Source organism: Periophthalmus magnuspinnatus, chromosome 1 (genome assembly GCF_009829125.3).
Source record: "Periophthalmus magnuspinnatus isolate fPerMag1 chromosome 1, fPerMag1.2.pri, whole genome shotgun sequence".
NCBI lineage: Eukaryota > Metazoa > Chordata > Actinopteri > Gobiiformes > Gobiidae > Periophthalmus > Periophthalmus magnuspinnatus.
The window spans coordinates 9,039,502-9,055,933 of NC_047126.1; the positions used below are offsets into that span (position 1 = coordinate 9,039,502).

Consider the following 16,432-nt stretch of genomic DNA (forward strand, 5'->3'; position numbering starts at 1 on the left):
TGAGTCTTTAACTACTACAGTAAAACAAAAGTCTTAAACCAGTCATTATTTCAGGAGTATTTTTCCTGTAGTATTATTTTGCAGGAGTGTGTGTAGAGGTCAGCACGGGCGTTGCTTGACTGGTCAGTGACAGATGGGAGCAGACAAGTAGACAGGCGCATCAGTGGATGGACGCTGGCTATTACCCATCAGGTGTCTTGTGGTGCTGTGGCACAGTGCTGGTGGGGCATCTGTGATAGAAAACAAAGCACACACTAAAGCCTCATTGTTCCCCTGTCTGTGAGATGTGGGCTCTTCTTTCTACAGAGGCTGACAGCTCTGCACTGGCCCGGAGCAAACATCACCTGCTTGTGACAGAAGTCAGCTTTAGAAATCCAACCACGATGTCTCTGTGTTCACTTGTGTTACATCACCTGGCAGGTTTTATCCAGTCTCAACAACAGTCATCAACATCAGTGTGACGCTAACTGTAGGCACTGTTCTGTCTGAGGCTTTGCTAGGCTGTAGTCTGAGTTTTGTTTTGACACAGTTTGACCGGAAAGAGCTGACTTAGTTGGAACTACAACAGGAGAATTGAATAAGTCTCTTCCACATAAAATTACAGTCACAAGCTAGCAAGCGTTAGCCAACAGTTTTTCACTTAGTCACTCCTCTCACCTTTTTGTTGAAGATTACACACCTAAACAGGAATGCTCAAATTGATCACAGCCTTCTGAAAATGCGTTGTGTAAATCAATTTTGTACTTTTTCTTGAGTTTTCAGATGATCTTTAAACTTTTGTGTGCATTGCGTCGCCATGGTAACTGATGAAGGTTCCGCCATAGGGGTACTTGTATAACATCGCCCACTCACCGCAAAGTATCGATATAGATGCGTCTTTATTCTACAGAATGTAACAAAGATATGATCAGACGCTGTAATCAAAGCTCGCTCGAGATGCGGGGAACTGAGTCACGAGTCTCCAAGACGGGTCACAGCCCACTGGCTCCGACGCTGCCCAAATGCCAACAGATGAAGAAGAATTTAACAGGCAGCAAAGGTCATGAAGAGCTTCTCAGTAGAGCTCATGATAAAAATTATGTTTGAAACCTGTTAGTTAGACAAGACGCCTCTATGACCTCCTTAACCTTGTGTGATGGTGGTATTTTAAGATTACACGTCTGATAATCTGGCTATAGATTATTGATAATAGCCAATTTTTTCATATGTTACCTCAAACATTTACTACTTAATACTCGATGCCCTTCCACAAATGTGAGTTGAGAGAGTGAGGATGTGGGCTTGAACTCAGTGCTTGTTGTTACTTGCAGAGGGGCAGATGTGTGCTGGGTGTGTAGTCTATATGTCATTTGTAGTACTGCTTTTATGTACTGCGACTGGTGATGGTAGTGCCATTTTAAACATGTATTTTCGTATTGCATAACTAGAGAGTTAATTGATTCATTTCACTTCTACACTGCCCCCGGTAATTTACATGTGTTGTATGTGAGTAGTTGACCCAGGGCCCTTTTGTATATACTGTATACAGCACTTGCTCTATTGACGGCTCTATGCATCCAATATCTGCCGCATGATAGGTGTGAGTGCATTGTTGTCTGAAAATGGTGGAATCTGCATGTGTAACTCTACAACGCACAAACACAATCACATCTGTTTAGTAATTATACGCACAAATATATAAATACATGTATTGTATTGAAACTTGTACTTCTTATGTATATAAACAAATGTGTATTTTTCTTGTCATTTTATTGATACTTTGCAGCTGATGTCATCAATATTCCCTGGGGGTGTGATGCTAACTGTAGGCACTGCTCTGTCTGAGGCTTTGTTAGACTTTAATCTGAGCTTTATTTTAACAATCTGACCATTAAGAACTGACTTAGCTGCAACTACAACAGGTGAGATGATTTGTGCTGTTAAATAAGTCCTTTTCACACGTAAAATTACTATCACTTGCTAGCTAGCATTAGCCGTCAGGTTTTCAGTTAGTAACTCTCACATTTTTGTTGAAAATCAAGCTCCTAAACAGGACCGTGAGCTCTCGTATTGATCACAGGCTCCTGAAAATGTGTCGTTTAAGCCTGTTTTGCATTTTTTCTTGAGTTTTCAGACAATCTTAATCCTTTTTTTTGACAGTATTTGCTAATGCGCTCACTGTGTCACCATGGAAACCGCTGAACGTTCCTCTATTAGAGTCAAACATATAACACCCCCAGTGCGATGTCACCGCAAAGTATCAATTGTTAACACACGTCTGACGTTTGATTGTTATTTCTCTTTCCTAGTGCGGCAAAGGGGCGGAAAACTTCGACAAGTTCTTCACACGCACGCAGCCGCAGCTCACCCCTCCAGACGAGCTGGTCATCGCCAACATCGACCAGGCCGAGTTCGCCGGCTTCTCCTTCGTCAACCCTCAGTTCTTGTACTCCTCCCTCGACAACTGTCTATGAAGAGGCCAAAACATGTCCCCCATTTTAACTCCACTCAGACTAGTTTTACTCCAAGTGTAGAATAAAGCATTTCCTCATCGTTAACAGTAGTGAACTTAAAGTAGTAACTAATGAGAAGCATGTAACTATGTGCTATGTAACATGACCTGGAGATAGAGTGGTACAGTGCCAGACATCCGTGCCGGTGTCAGAAACGTGATATTAAAGGGACGGTTTTAGCATGGGTTTTATTCGCTCTCCATTGTGCAACTTGCCTGATAAAAAAAAAATCACCAAACAAACAAAATGTACCAAAATCAAGATTATGTTGGTAGCACAAACGCTCTAGCCAAATATGAAGGAGTGGTGGTGCACGCAATGAGTTTTATGTGATTCTGTGTCTCCTGTTTACCAGTTTTTAAGTAACTAATTTTAAACTTTGAATTTACTGTATAATTCTACATATAAATGTTGATTAGGGGGTTCATGTGAGGAGTGAAGGCTGGCATAGGGCTGTATTAGATGAGTTGCAAACAGGCCCGTCGACATATATTTTGGGGCCTGGGGCAAGAAGCTTCACATGGGCCCCCCTCTAATATAAATGAATGGGAGGAGGGTCCAGTTCTGGGCCACTAAGACCTTGGGATCCGAGACGGCAGACCCCTTTGTCCCCACCTGTCGACTCCTCTGGTTACAGCACATACCCGGTGGTTATGTCGTGTATAGTGGGTGTAAGCAGCCTGTAAAACACTTTGGACAGCACAGTTGGAAATGATAATAAGTTTCCATTGTGGTGGCCAGCGTCACCTTCTCAGTATGTCGTGCACAAGAGCATTGTCCTGTTTACCTTCTACATGTTTACAGTATGTCCGATAGACTCAGTGTTGGCCGCTGTTGTCCCCCTCTGCAGTCTCGCCTCACTGTCCCAGTAGAAGCAGTGTGGAATTGTTATTAATATAATCCATCTTTAGTTTAGCTGGGTAGACTCTTTAGTCCAGAGAATAGCCACTTTAATTCCTTTTAGTTTTTCATTCAGGTAAACTACTCTTTTTGTGATTTCCTACATATTTTTCCATTAGAAGAAAACTATTTTATTGTAAGAGATCAGTGTATAACACCTTTGTAAATAATCATTATTTAGATGATTATTGCAACTTACATTTTTATACCAACACTTGAATGTGCTTTTAATACATAAACTAGATAAACTACCAATATGTGTATGTGCGAAAATACACGAGAAACTGCCCAGTCCAACTGCTCACTCCTGGAGGTTTAGTCCAGATATTTGAAGTTAGGTGACAAACGTGTGTGACTTGTTTTGGCACATTTTATGAGCGCTTTCACTGAGTTTAACCTGGGTGTGTGTCCTTCTGTTCCTGCATGCTGCCAGTAGACCACTGATGCATGTGACCAGCTGAATGCTGCATGCTTTCAGGTATGAGCCCAACTTAGGCTCTTACCCAAAATACAAACATATTTTCAATGTTCAATAATAAGTCATCAAGAGAAGTGAACCTGGTCATAATCTTCAAGTCTTCCACCGTCTGCTTCAGCAAATGTGCTGCATGTACAAATGAAGGATTCCACCCGATCATACTACAGCCATATGAAACGCCCAGGTCAATAATCTACTGATGTTATTGTTTTTGTGGGTTTAAAATAATGAGATGTTTTAGTAAAATAGCAGAGGTTTACACAGCCCTGACTCTTATACTTATGTCAGTGATCTTAATGTTACTTTGCTGTAACTGTGTTTTATTGTTGCCCTTTAATATTTGATGCTTGAGGAACGTCTCCTGCCTCCTGTTCTGTCCTTTTGATAAACTTTTGCCTGTGCCAAACCCACACAACCACAGCTGCCGTCTGCAGCTGCAGAGACTGTCCCTTTAGCTGTCGCCTGCCATATGTCTTACCACTCCTGGACTTTTATTAGGTTTGATGTTTGTCTATTTCTAATTTGCATCCTTCTAGAATATAAACATTTTTCATTTTTATTGAGTTTTTAATGTCATTCAACATCCGAAGTGACTTACACTTGAAAACTGCTCTAAATGTGACTGGTCCCTTTAAGAGTTTACAAGCTTATCAAATCTCCCAATAGTGTGCCTTTCCTCTTTAGACATCAGACATCATCAGCTTTTATTTATCACAGAACAATTACAATGAATGTGGACAATAGCCATGTCATTTCAACTGATTCCAGGAAACCCTTCCATTTTGAAACTGTAGTGTCCCTCATGTGTCCGCATGAACCCTCCCTGTGGTAAAGACCCCGCCCCTTCGGCCCCTCAGTGCCTCAGACGAATCCTATTCTTCTAACTTTAACTCTTGTTTATCTTCTGACTGCCCGAGAAAACCATTAGAAATCTATTATTGTCTTTATTACAGTAGAAATGATGAATATTTGTTCTGTTTTAAGTTTGAATCCATGTATGTGCTCATATCCATGCCATGTCCAGCCGATTCCCACGTGACTGATCAGAGGGTCATAATGCCTTATCGTTCAATCCACAGCGTTTCTCTTATTGCTTCAGTCAAATTGAGTCGTCCTGGTCTCCTGTACAGAAACTACACACAGTATACACTTGCATTAGTATGAAAATACGATATTGTATTTTGTATTGGGTGTATGTTCCTCCACGTTTGCCTGAATCCTAGTTTAACCAATTTGAGCTTCTTCACCTGTAACCGATTGTGTTATTTGTACCTAATGTATAATAATGCAAATAAATATCTGTACATGAAGTGAATGCATCACTTGTGCTGGACTTGTGCGGTTTGTTGTGAGTAAACAGTGTGGAGAGGTGTTTGTGTGACTGTGTGGGCGTTTGGACTTGGAGTATTTTCTCTACTCCTCTAGTAGGAGGGTGTGCAGCTGAAGGCAGAAGAGGGTGAACTACAAAAAAAATAATGATCGTGGTCACGTTTTTAGCAGTTAAAGTCAGCGATGATACACTCAGGGTCTGCCCCACATGGCCATAACAGCTGCATTTTCTCCCATGTCATGTATATTTATTTACATCTCGTTAATATGGTTGGGCTGATTGCACTGACTGCTTTGGGTGATCATCCTGTGCAAGGCTGGTATGGGTGCTCCTCTGCTAATGTTGTTATCTGGTCCACTGCCTCACCTCATTACTTACATAAAACATATACATGTGCGTGATCTGATGTTAAAACTGACTTTGTGTGGTTGTTTACTCACTGGTACATATTGTCCATTACACCTCCCTAAGACTCGAAGTCTCTAAAACAAACACAAAGAGTCAGAGGAAGGATCATAAAAAGTTTAAACTGAGTCAACCTCTGAAGTGAAGCGTGGTCATTGAGCAGAGATTACTCAGTCTGCTCTGATGACTTCATTCAGATCTCTGTATATACTCACATGTGATGTACCAGACCCACAGCAGTGATTGAATGAACGCTCATATGTCCTGGGGCTCTTTGTACTTCAAGGATCCATTCAGAACCACGGACAGTTCTGTTCAAAAAAAAAAAAAAAAAAATCTAGCACATAAATATCTGCTGTTCAGTTAATGAGCATCTGGTCTGAACTTGGAGCTATTTGTGTTGACTTTAAGTGGAGCTACAGCAGTAGTCCTTTGTAATACTAATATCACATAATGCTGTTTTATGCAACAATGACATACAGCTGGAGGACACAAATGAACTCTTGACCTCTCTTTGCAAGTATTCAGCCTAAATGCTGACATTAAACCTGCTGGGCGCGCCAGGACCAGCCCGACCCCAGGCGCAGCTGTCAGGGGCCACACAGCCAGAGGCGCGTGGACCTACTTCATTCACTGGAAGCCGCGGTGTCTGTGGCGCGCGGACAAACACAGACTAAAGGTTATGCAGACTGCTACGTGACGGAGCACTCCTAACGCGCACAGCGCACATGAACGCACCCGCTCTTTGCGCCTTGGCACGAGGGAGGATCCCGAGGAGAGGAGCCTCGCCAGAACTAGAGGAGCCACACGTGCAGCGCACCACGCACAGAGCCAGAGCCTGAGAGTAGATGTCGCGGTTTGCACGGATCCTGCTCGGATTACGCGCCAAACTTGAGCCTCAGAACATCCGCACGGAGTGAGCAGAAGAGCTGAGACAAGAGGAGAGGACACTGAGGAGGGCACACAGTGTTTGATCTGCGCTTCTATTTACAGGAGGTAAATATACACTTTTCTACGTCATCATACAGTTTGATTTCAGAACAAGTTTTGTGAGTGACCACTTTATTATTATATTTAACATGGGACGCTGCTATAGATCATCAGCAGGACTTACTAAACCTACTTCTCAAAATGAAAATCCCATCACTTTTTGTTTGTTATGTGTGAGACAGCCAGGTTGGACATAAATATAGTATCTCAGCGTTATATGATTTCTGTTCAGCACCGCGGACAGCGACCCGAACTTCCCTAAACAATAACAGTTTAAATGTCCCTGAGTGAGACACAAAGGCGTTGTTTTTTGTCCAAATGCACGCGCCACAGCTGCCCACCATATACAGACAATGCCATGTTTTGAAACGCAGCCCATAAGACACAGAGACACGCAGGCATCAGATGGAAGGAGGTTAGAGATGTTTTCACCTACAGAGAACATATGGTTTATGCTCCTGTTGTTACTGCGCTGATTTCAGACTGGTTTACTCATATTATTATACTAGCCATATTATAGATACTTATCATTTTGTTTCAAATGGGCCAACCAAAGATTATTCACTGCACCAACACAATTTTCACTCAGTGCAGTTCATCAGACTATAGAGTTCATATATCCTACCTACACGTGCATTGGCTACTAGATTTGAACACTATTCTGCTTTACTAATTTCTGGATTTCACTTTGTTTTATTTTCAAATTTTTGTCTATTAAAAATAAGAGACTTTACTTTTGGCCTAAAATATATATATATATATATATATATATATATATATATATATATATATATATATATATATATATATATATATATATATATATATATATATAATATATTATATATATATATATATATATATAAATATATATATATATATATATATATATATATATAATATATTATATATATATATATATTATATATATATATATTATATATATATATATATATATATATATATATATATATAATATATTATATATATATATATAATATATTATATATATATTATATAATATATATAATGTGTGTGTGTTTTGTCATTTCATGTAAAATTCAGTATTGCTAAGAAGTCCTGTTTTGTGGTCGTCTCTTTAGTCCGTCCATGCTTGTCTAATTCGGAGGCCTTCTTGTGTCGTGTTGCCTTGACGACGAGTCCGAACAGAGCAAAGTGTCTCTAAACCAACAACAAACAGCACATTGAATGCTGGTAAAATGCTACAGGTCACAGAGTCAAGAGAGTGTTGAGGTTTGAGCTCGTTAAAACTCAATAAATGTTTTTGGAAAGCGGGTGAGAGAAGAGCAGAACTGTTTATGTGGCATTTGACTTTTCTGGGAGTTTTAAGGGTTTTAATTATGACAGGAAGGTAAATCACAATCAACTCACAGTTTGAATATTTGAAATTAGCAAATCACAAACTCTGCAATTCTTTAAGCATTTCAAAAAATATCCTGCATAAAAAACACTAACCCTGCTGTTTGGACCTTTATAAACATGTTCTGAAATACATGGGATCCTTTTCTCAGATCTTTATTCTCCTGGGTTAAAAAGTGGATTCTGAACAGTTTCTTAAAATATTAAAACATAAATCACTAATGTGTGTTTTTTTTTTTCCAAAACTGTCCAGCCTTAAAGTTAGTGTCATGTTACCACTGTTATTCGTAATGCTAATACTAATAAAATAATACAATTTGGTTTCAACATGTATAAATCAACTAATCAACCAAATAAACTAATAAAGCTGAATGAGGAAGTGCATGTGGCATGAAACATGACAGTCACGGATCTTTTCTGTCCAACATATATCACATGTTAACATTAACCAAACTGCTTATTCGGAGTTTACCTATTTGGAGTTATCTCATTTGGAGTTAACTTATTTTGAGTTAACTTTTTTGGAGTTAGCTTATATGAAGTTAACTTATATGAAGTCATCTCATTTGGACTTAACTTATTTGCAGTTCACTTATTTGAAGTTATCTTATTTGGAGTTAACTTATTTAGAGTTAACTTATTTAAACTCAACGTATTTGGAGTCAGGTTTTTTTTTTTTTGGAGTCAGTTGGAGTTAACTTATTTGGAGTTATCTTATTTGGAGTTAACTTATTTGGAGTTAATTTCTTTGGAATCACCTTATTTGGAGATGTTTTATTCATACATTGCCCTGTAAAAATAAAGACATAAAAACAATCTGGCATTTTAGTGATGCTGATGAAGATCTGAGCAGAAGCCAAAACACATTTGTTGAGAGAGAGAGATGAGAGCTGTTTTTGGATGCAACGGGCTTGGTCTATATGCAGAGAGCTGCCCCTTTCAATTAAGATGATGTGATGTTCCAGCAGGAGGATGGGGCGCACTTTGTTGTCTCCAGGAAATAGATGGCACCGCCCACACAGGGTCAGCTGCTCCACATGTGGCATCAACAGCACCAGGTTAAACAAAGAAAATGTTGGGTTTATTAGCTTTACTGTTACAGACGCTGGACTCTGTGTTTGGGTCTTTAGACACATGGAGGTTATAACAGCTTGTTATCTCACTGCTGGAGGTCAGTGCATTTTAGAGAAAACAGCATTTGAATGATTGAAGAGTGTGTCAGGGCTGTAACAGTCAAAGACTAAAAGTAAATGAAAAAATGTCGTCACATGGAACATAAAAAGGTCCCCATTAGGTAATCTGGAAAGTGTGTGTGTCTATTTGTTTTGTTTTTGTTTGTTTGTTTTTTTGTCTTTTACAAAGCAGTGCAAATCAATCATAACATTCTCTACAATGGGATTAATTAATGAATTATTGGATTTATACAGAGCCTTTCCAGACATCTAAAGTGGTTAACAGAGCATTATTCATTCACTCCACTCTGTGATGGTAAGCTACTATTGTAGTTACAGCTGCCCTGGGGCAGACTGACAGAAGTGAGGCTGCCAATCTGCTTCATCAGCCCCTCCAACCACCACCAACACTCACACACCACTTTCAAGCTAGGCAATGTGGGTGTCTTGCCGAAAGGACACAACAATAGTTTTTGCCACTGGTGTCCCACTGTGACATCTGATATTCCCTACGATCTCATCCAAGTACTAACCAAACCTGGCCCTGCTCAGCCTCTGAGATCTGACGAGATCAGTCTTTGACAAGCCTATGGTCACGGGGCCTTTGTTGTTTTGAGACATACATCTCATCATTTGACAAGTGGATATACTGTGTACATTGTTTTTGATACAAAAGTGAAAGTAGAGTGCACTGTCAGACCGGTGCCTCTGATACGCTCAGGGTAAATTGCTTTTATATTGTATCTTTTTAGGCAGCTCGGGGCAGTGTCCTCTGGACTCCTTATATACACAGAATCTTCTGCTTCAGAACAGCACAGTCACCAAAACTGCAAAATACACCCCGCTACCCATTATTACTGTGAAACACACATACTGAGTGTTATACTTGGAAAGAGTACTGAAAATATATACCAAAGTAAAAATGAAATGAAAAATCTATTTTTTAAACAAAAATACTGCTCAGAGTAGTTCATAGTTGATGCAACTGAAGTATTATTTTAGGTAAATCTTTTATACAAATCTCATTTAGTAAATTGTCTTTTGGTAACACAGTTGCCTAATTTAGCCTAATCATTTCAAACATACAAATCACTCTGAAAACATATTTACTATAGATGGAGCAGAACATCAGTAACCTTTTTATATTTCGATGTTGTTTTGTCTCTTTGAGATGCAGTGTGCAGATGGGACACAGCTTTTTGACCTATGAGTTTATTCACTCAGAAAATGTCATCAATAGTACAGAGCCAAAGGCCTTTTAACTGTCTCCCAGTGGAAATCCTTCAGTGAAAGAGGTGTCAAAGCACACACAGCTGCTCTGACCACAGACACGTCTGCTCCAGCTTTAAACAGGCCTGGTTCAAAACACACTTTTGCTGCAGTTAATACTGTGGTATTAGCCTGGAGAGCCAGCCCCTTCAAACCCAGGCCAGAACCATAGAAAAATACTTATGGCACATGTCTCTCAAATACAGAAGATACTTCCTGTCACATGACCTCCTTGTATCATGAAGTAAATACTTATTTTAATTGTCCTTCAATAGTTGTCACTGTTTTCACTGTCTTCTGTTTTTATTTGTGCTGCTGTGTGTGAGTGTGTATTCTTGTATTCATATTAAATACTGCAGACTAGTGTCAATAATGTCATAACCCTAACCCACTGTCCCTCTCTTCTATTGCTCTACAGCTCCCTCTTTTCTCCTGGCAGCGCCCCCTGCTGTTGAGGCTGTGGTATGAGCCAATGTGGCAGGAAGGCACTGACGTTGCTGAGCAGCGTGTTCGCTGTGTGCGGCCTGGGGTTGCTGGGCATCGCGGTGAGCACAGACTACTGGCTGTACCTGGAGGAGGGAGTGATCCTGCCCCTGAACCAGAGCGCAGACATCCGCATGTCGCTGCACTCAGGCCTGTGGAGGGTCTGCTTCATGGCTGGTACCACACACACTTACATTTGTGAAGGAAAACTGTCAACAGTATCTCATCTAGATTTAAGAACAGAGTGACTCATTTAAAGACTACAGACACAGTAGAGCAGTATTATCCCATACAGAGGTGTTGTGATCTGTTTCTTTAATGATTCACAAGAAACATGAATTTGACTGTACTGTGTGTTAACGGAGAAAACATCTATATTTGCAGAGTTTTGCCAAGACTGAACCTCTGCTTATATCGTGCATCACTGCTTTCTCGCAGAGTAGGCTGCCCTCGTTTGGCCCTAATGATCTCACTGCTAACTGACCTAAACCTAAAGGCAATAGAGCCAAATGTAACACTGGGACCAAAGAAAAGTCAAGTCTTAAAAATGGCTTTTGGGAGTAAGTGCTACTATAAAACTGTATTAAGCTGTTTCTGCATTTAACCCAAAAAATTAAAAAATCACACACAAGTTCTTTCACATTTGCCCCTCATTGAGAGAACTTTAAAGTAAATTTTCACTTTGAGCCAGATTACTCCTGTCCCTCTGTGTCCAAAAGCTTCAGAGCTGGTGTAGTGTTTTGTGTCAGTGGTGCTTATCGTTCACTTAACTCCATGATGGTTGTTTGACCCAGAAACGTGCTCACCATCTATACGCTGCGACTTGTGCTAAATAGGACCCTGTGGTTTGCAGAATTGATGGGTTTGGATTGTATCGGGTGTTTAGGTGCGAACCATCTATTGGATCTATACCCACAGCTCAGAGGTTCGATATGCCCGCGGGGTCTGTGTAAAAACTGTAATTCACTTATATTACTGTGTTTATTTATGTTGAGAATGAAAACGTTCAGCAGCATGTCCTTATTTCATTCTTGAGTTTAGAGAAACACACCGATAAAGAAATCTGACTCATGTAAAGAGTTGTGTGCTTGTCCCTGATCCACTTTGTTAGCCTCTCTGCCCAGATGGACCATATTACTACATGTAAAAACTGCAGTACTCTACACTAACGGCATCTGATAATCTCAATATTTCCCTTTCTTACACCTTCAAACGTAAACCAGTTTCATTCTGCTGCATTTTTTTGGAATAACCAGAACCTGAATACTTGAGCAGACGCTTTTGTCAGCCATTTTCTTGTGTAACATCCTTCCTTCTTTGCAAACGCAGAGCTCCCCTTGCACCTCTTGTGTGTAAGGAGCCAGACTTAGTTCTTGGTGTCAAAGCCAAGCCAAGAGAGGCGCCGAAGCTTATGCTGGTTGTTCTCACACGTTTAAGTGATGGAGACATTGTTTGAACTGTAATGTTGTAACCTCACACTTACACAGCTGAGATATGGTGATTCCTTTAACGGAGGCTGATGCTTTGTTTGTTTTTTTTCTACAGGGGATGAAAAAGGCAGGTGTTTTACTATAGAGTATGTAATGCCAACCAACGTCCACATCACCTCGGAGTCCACTGTCAGTGTGCTGAGTAAGTACGTGGGTCTATATCAGGTCTGTTTGTGCATCGAGCGGCACAATGTAGATGTTTAATATGCCATGTTGCCTTTACCTGTATCGAGCTATAGACACTTTTAGTTGTACCATCATGACAGACAGAATCAGCTGTGTGTCTAGAACCAGATTTCAACATGGAAAGACTCAGACAGGCACACACGAAAAGTATTTGTAAGCTTTACTGAATGAGTTCTCTTTGGTGCTCGAACCCAGGAAAAAGATGAAGGGTGTGGGCATTTAGATGACATTTAGGAGATGTCTTCCTCTCCTGGACGCTGGAGGTGGTAGTGATGAAGCTGAAGTGGCTCTGAGTCTTCTATAGGGGTTTAAATGTGGCAGACTCGGGATTGATTGGACAAAGGAGGTGCGGAGAGCAGCGGGGAGAAGTAATAGGAGGTGGTGATGAAGGCTGAGGAGCAGGTAAACTCTGGAGAAGACTGGAGCGGAGTTAGATCTTCCAGGCTGAATTTACGCTATCTCCATTTTAGGATGTTTCATGGGTAACATATTTTAAATGGAATAGTCTTGTAAATGTAGTCTTCTTTAGAATGCAATGGAAATCAGGGTCAGGATGAGTTTTCTTATGCTTAAGCAGGTTTGGTTTGTCTATTATTATGTTACCTGTGCATGGAATTGTGCCATAGACAGAGGACTTATTTATTTATTTTGCTGAGTTGAAGTTAGAGTTGTCTGGATGCAGTTTGATTGCGGTGCCCCCCCGTTGTGCGCAGTGGTACAGAGCGGCTCAGTGCGTTCAATCAGAGCCTGCTGTTCTGTCAGGACCACTCAGACTCACTCGTCTCTCTCCAAATGCACAGGGCATTTGGGTGCATGGACAACTTTAACTACTACACAAAGCACAAAAGCTCAAGGCGCTCACATATGTTCTGCCGCTGCTGTTTTCACGTTATTCTCGAACAGTTTGTTTTGATATGTCTGTGTTTTTTCAGAGATGATCCGCTCTGCCACTCCCTTTCCTCTGGTCAGTCTGTTCTTCATGTTCATTGGTTTTATCCTGAGTAACATCGGACACATTCGGCCGCACCGCACCATCTTGGCCTTTGTCTCCGGGATCTTCTTCATCTTATCAGGTCGCTCTGCTCATCCTCACCTTTTCAAGTTCAATGTGGTCTATTTTTACTTAACAAAAGTGTATTTTGTACGTGCTCTGCTCAGGTCTGTCCCTAGTGGTGGGTCTTGTGCTGTACATCTCCAATATAAACGATGAGATGCTGAACCGGACCAAGTCAAACGAGGCATACTTCAGTTATAAGTACGGCTGGTCCTTCGCCTTCGCTGCCATCTCCTTCCTCCTCACTGAGGTAACACGTACATGTAATCACACTACTGCCACACCATGATTTTATACGGTTTATTTAATAATACATTTTATAATAATACATTTTATTTATAATGCACTCTTCATTAAACAAAATCCCAGAGTGCTATAATAAAATAACATTAAAATACTAATTGCTAAAAACTAATAACATCAGCAGTAAGTTTTTCTAAATAAAAAGGTCTTTAAATTAGCTTTAAAAAAGTCCAGGCTCTGTGTGGCTCTCAGCTGGGCAGGGAGGCAATTTCACAGTCGCGGTGCAGCTGAAGAGAAGGCTCGGTCCCCCATTATACGGAGCCTGGTGGGGGGGACCTGGAGGAGCATGCCGCCTGTAGATCTGAGGGTGCGGATTGAGGATTGTGCAGTGATCAAATTTTGAATATTCTAGTTAGACTCTAATAGAAATGACTTATTTTTTCCTACAACCATAAGCGAACAAGCATGTTTACATTTAAGTTATGAGCTGGGTTTGAACGATTTTGTTGCAGTGTTTGTGGGATTTTACTATAGGAACAGGCAGACTTATTTAAACATAAAAGTTTTGCTTTTTAAAAACTCTTCACATCTCTCTAATACACTGCTCAGTCAAAAAAAAAGTTACCACCTCGATTTAACTCAGCAAATATGTTGGGGTTGCTGCAGTTGTTCAGGTCTAGGTTCAGCAACAGTCTGTGCTCAAAGAATGAGGTCAGCTGACACCTGAATATACTGAATGACCAGGTTCTTCCATCAATGGATTTTTTCTTTCCTGATGGCACGGGCATATTCCAAGATGACAATGCCAGGATTCATCGGGCTCAAATTGTGAAAGAGTGGTTCAGGAGCATGAGACATCATTTTCACACATGGATTGTCCACCACAGAGTCCAGACCTTAACCCAATTGAGAATCTTTCGGATGAGCTGGAGAAGCTTTGTGCAGCGTCAGACTCGACCAGCATCAGTGTAAGATCTTAGTGGAAAATGAATGCAACACTGGATGGAAATAAATCTTGTGACATTGCAGAAGTGAAATCGAAACAACGCCACAGTGAATAAGTCAAGTCAAATCGAGGTGGCGACTTTTTTCCTGGTTTAATCTTTCTGTCTAGAGTTTGCATGTTCTCCCTGTGTCTGGGTGGGTTTCCTCTGGACACTCTGGTTTCCTCCATCAACCCAAACATGCACCATAGGTAAAATCCTCCAGCTAAGGTAGTCCTGACCAAGACTAGCTCAGGATCTGGAGATGGATGGATGGATGCAGAGAATGAATTGCCCTCATGGGGGATCGATACATTATACTTATCTTAACAAAAGTACTGTTTATACACATCTTATCCTGAATGTCTGTCACCTGGCAACAGTGTGGAGTCTGTTTACTCGAAACTTTGACCTTCTAGATGAATACAGATAAATATATGAATCTAATGCAAGTCACCATGATGTGAAACCGATGTGAAATCTTGTCTTTTTTGTAACCTTTTCTCAAAATACTCCAAGCGTCAGCATCATGCACTGTTGTGTCCCACAGACGGCCGGTGTCATGTCCGTGTACCTCTTCATGAAGCGCTACACCGCAGAGGAGATGTACCGACCGCACCAGGGCTTCTACAGGCCACGCCTCAGTAACTGCTCCGACTACTCGGGACAGTTCCTCCACCCGGACGCGTGGGCGGGACGCGGCCGAAGCCCTTCCTCCATCTCCTCCGAGGCCTCCCTACCCATGAACTCGTCCGCCTACCCCGCCCTGCTCAAGTGTCCCGAGTATGAACAGATGTCTTCCTCTCCGTGCTGATACTCCAGAGGAATTGTGTTGTGTCTTTTACTCTGAAGGGGTCATTAGATCTTCTCTTGGCGCTCAACTGTTCAATGATTTTCGAAAACTGTCTTAGAATCGACCCCCCCAGTTTACTTCCTGTTGCAGATTTGAACTTTTAAGTTGAGTCACAGTGAGGTGGAGGCTGTGATGATCTGTGATGGAGGATAGACTCCCTCCTCGTCCAACCCCAGAGCAGAGAGTACAGAGCTTCAGAAGAGGAACAGGATAGACTAATGCAGTGCTTCTCAATTATTTTCTATCATGCCCCCCTATGAAGAAAAAAACATTTTGTGCATTTTTTTGATACTCAAAAAATAAAATAAAATATCATGAAATTTAATTAAATATCAAATTTAAAAAATAAATTTAATAAACATCAAATGAATAACTTTAAATTAAAAATAAATATCAAAATAATACATTCAAATTAAATAAATATCCAATTAAAACAAGCAATTTAGCAATTTGGTACGCCACCTTATATGATGCTGACAGTGCTTGTTGGTTTACTGAAGTGACATTCACAAAGCGGGATGATTGTTGGCAGTATTTATTTATTTTTACGCTGAAAAAACTCCAGCGTCTTATCAGCGTGACTGAGGTGTAATGAGGTGGCGCCTTAACTTATTTGGCTTCATACTGTCCACTGCCACAGCAGACACTGTCCTCGTGTCCCACCAGAGTCACGGTGAAGCCAAGTACTAAATACTCATCAGACTTCCTCATCTTATTTTTCGGG

The 16,432-nt window shown here is 40.8% G+C and overlaps 2 protein-coding genes across 3 annotated transcripts in view; both read left to right on the top strand.

Annotated features, from left to right (window-relative positions):
• The window catches only part of prkcaa (protein kinase C, alpha, a), a 98,951-nt gene extending 93,766 nt beyond the window's left edge, over window positions 1-5,185 (top strand). For both annotated transcript variants that reach the window (XM_033991827.2, XM_055227906.1), the window contains one exon: window positions 2,289-5,185. In XM_033991827.2, the coding sequence (XP_033847718.1) occupies window positions 2,289-2,453 (165 nt within the window). In that variant the 3' untranslated portion in view covers window positions 2,454-5,185. The remainder of the gene's footprint in view (window positions 1-2,288) is intronic.
• Window positions 5,186-10,861: 5,676 nt separating this feature from the next.
• On the top strand, window positions 10,862-15,858 carry LOC117374479 (voltage-dependent calcium channel gamma-5 subunit). Its single transcript, XM_033970611.2, has 5 exons — window positions 10,862-11,076; window positions 12,445-12,531; window positions 13,508-13,648; window positions 13,734-13,879; window positions 15,406-15,858. Exons 1-5 carry the CDS (start codon window positions 10,881-10,883, stop codon window positions 15,667-15,669), a joined length of 834 nt encoding a protein of 277 aa, XP_033826502.1. The 5' UTR covers window positions 10,862-10,880; the 3' UTR covers window positions 15,670-15,858.
• The last annotated feature ends 574 nt before the right edge of the window (window positions 15,859-16,432 follow it).

Excerpts from the sequence above, each read along its gene's own strand:
- LOC117374479 (XM_033970611.2), top strand. The coding sequence starts at position 10,881 with ATGAGCCAATGTGGCAGGAAGGCACTGACGTTGCTGAGCAGCGTGTTC. Across the intron at positions 12,532-13,507 it reads GTCCACTGTCAGTGTGCTGA|AGATGATCCGCTCTGCCACT; the intron begins GTAAGTACGTGG and ends GTGTTTTTTCAG. Across the intron at positions 13,649-13,733 it reads GATCTTCTTCATCTTATCAG|GTCTGTCCCTAGTGGTGGGT; the intron begins GTCGCTCTGCTC and ends TGCTCTGCTCAG.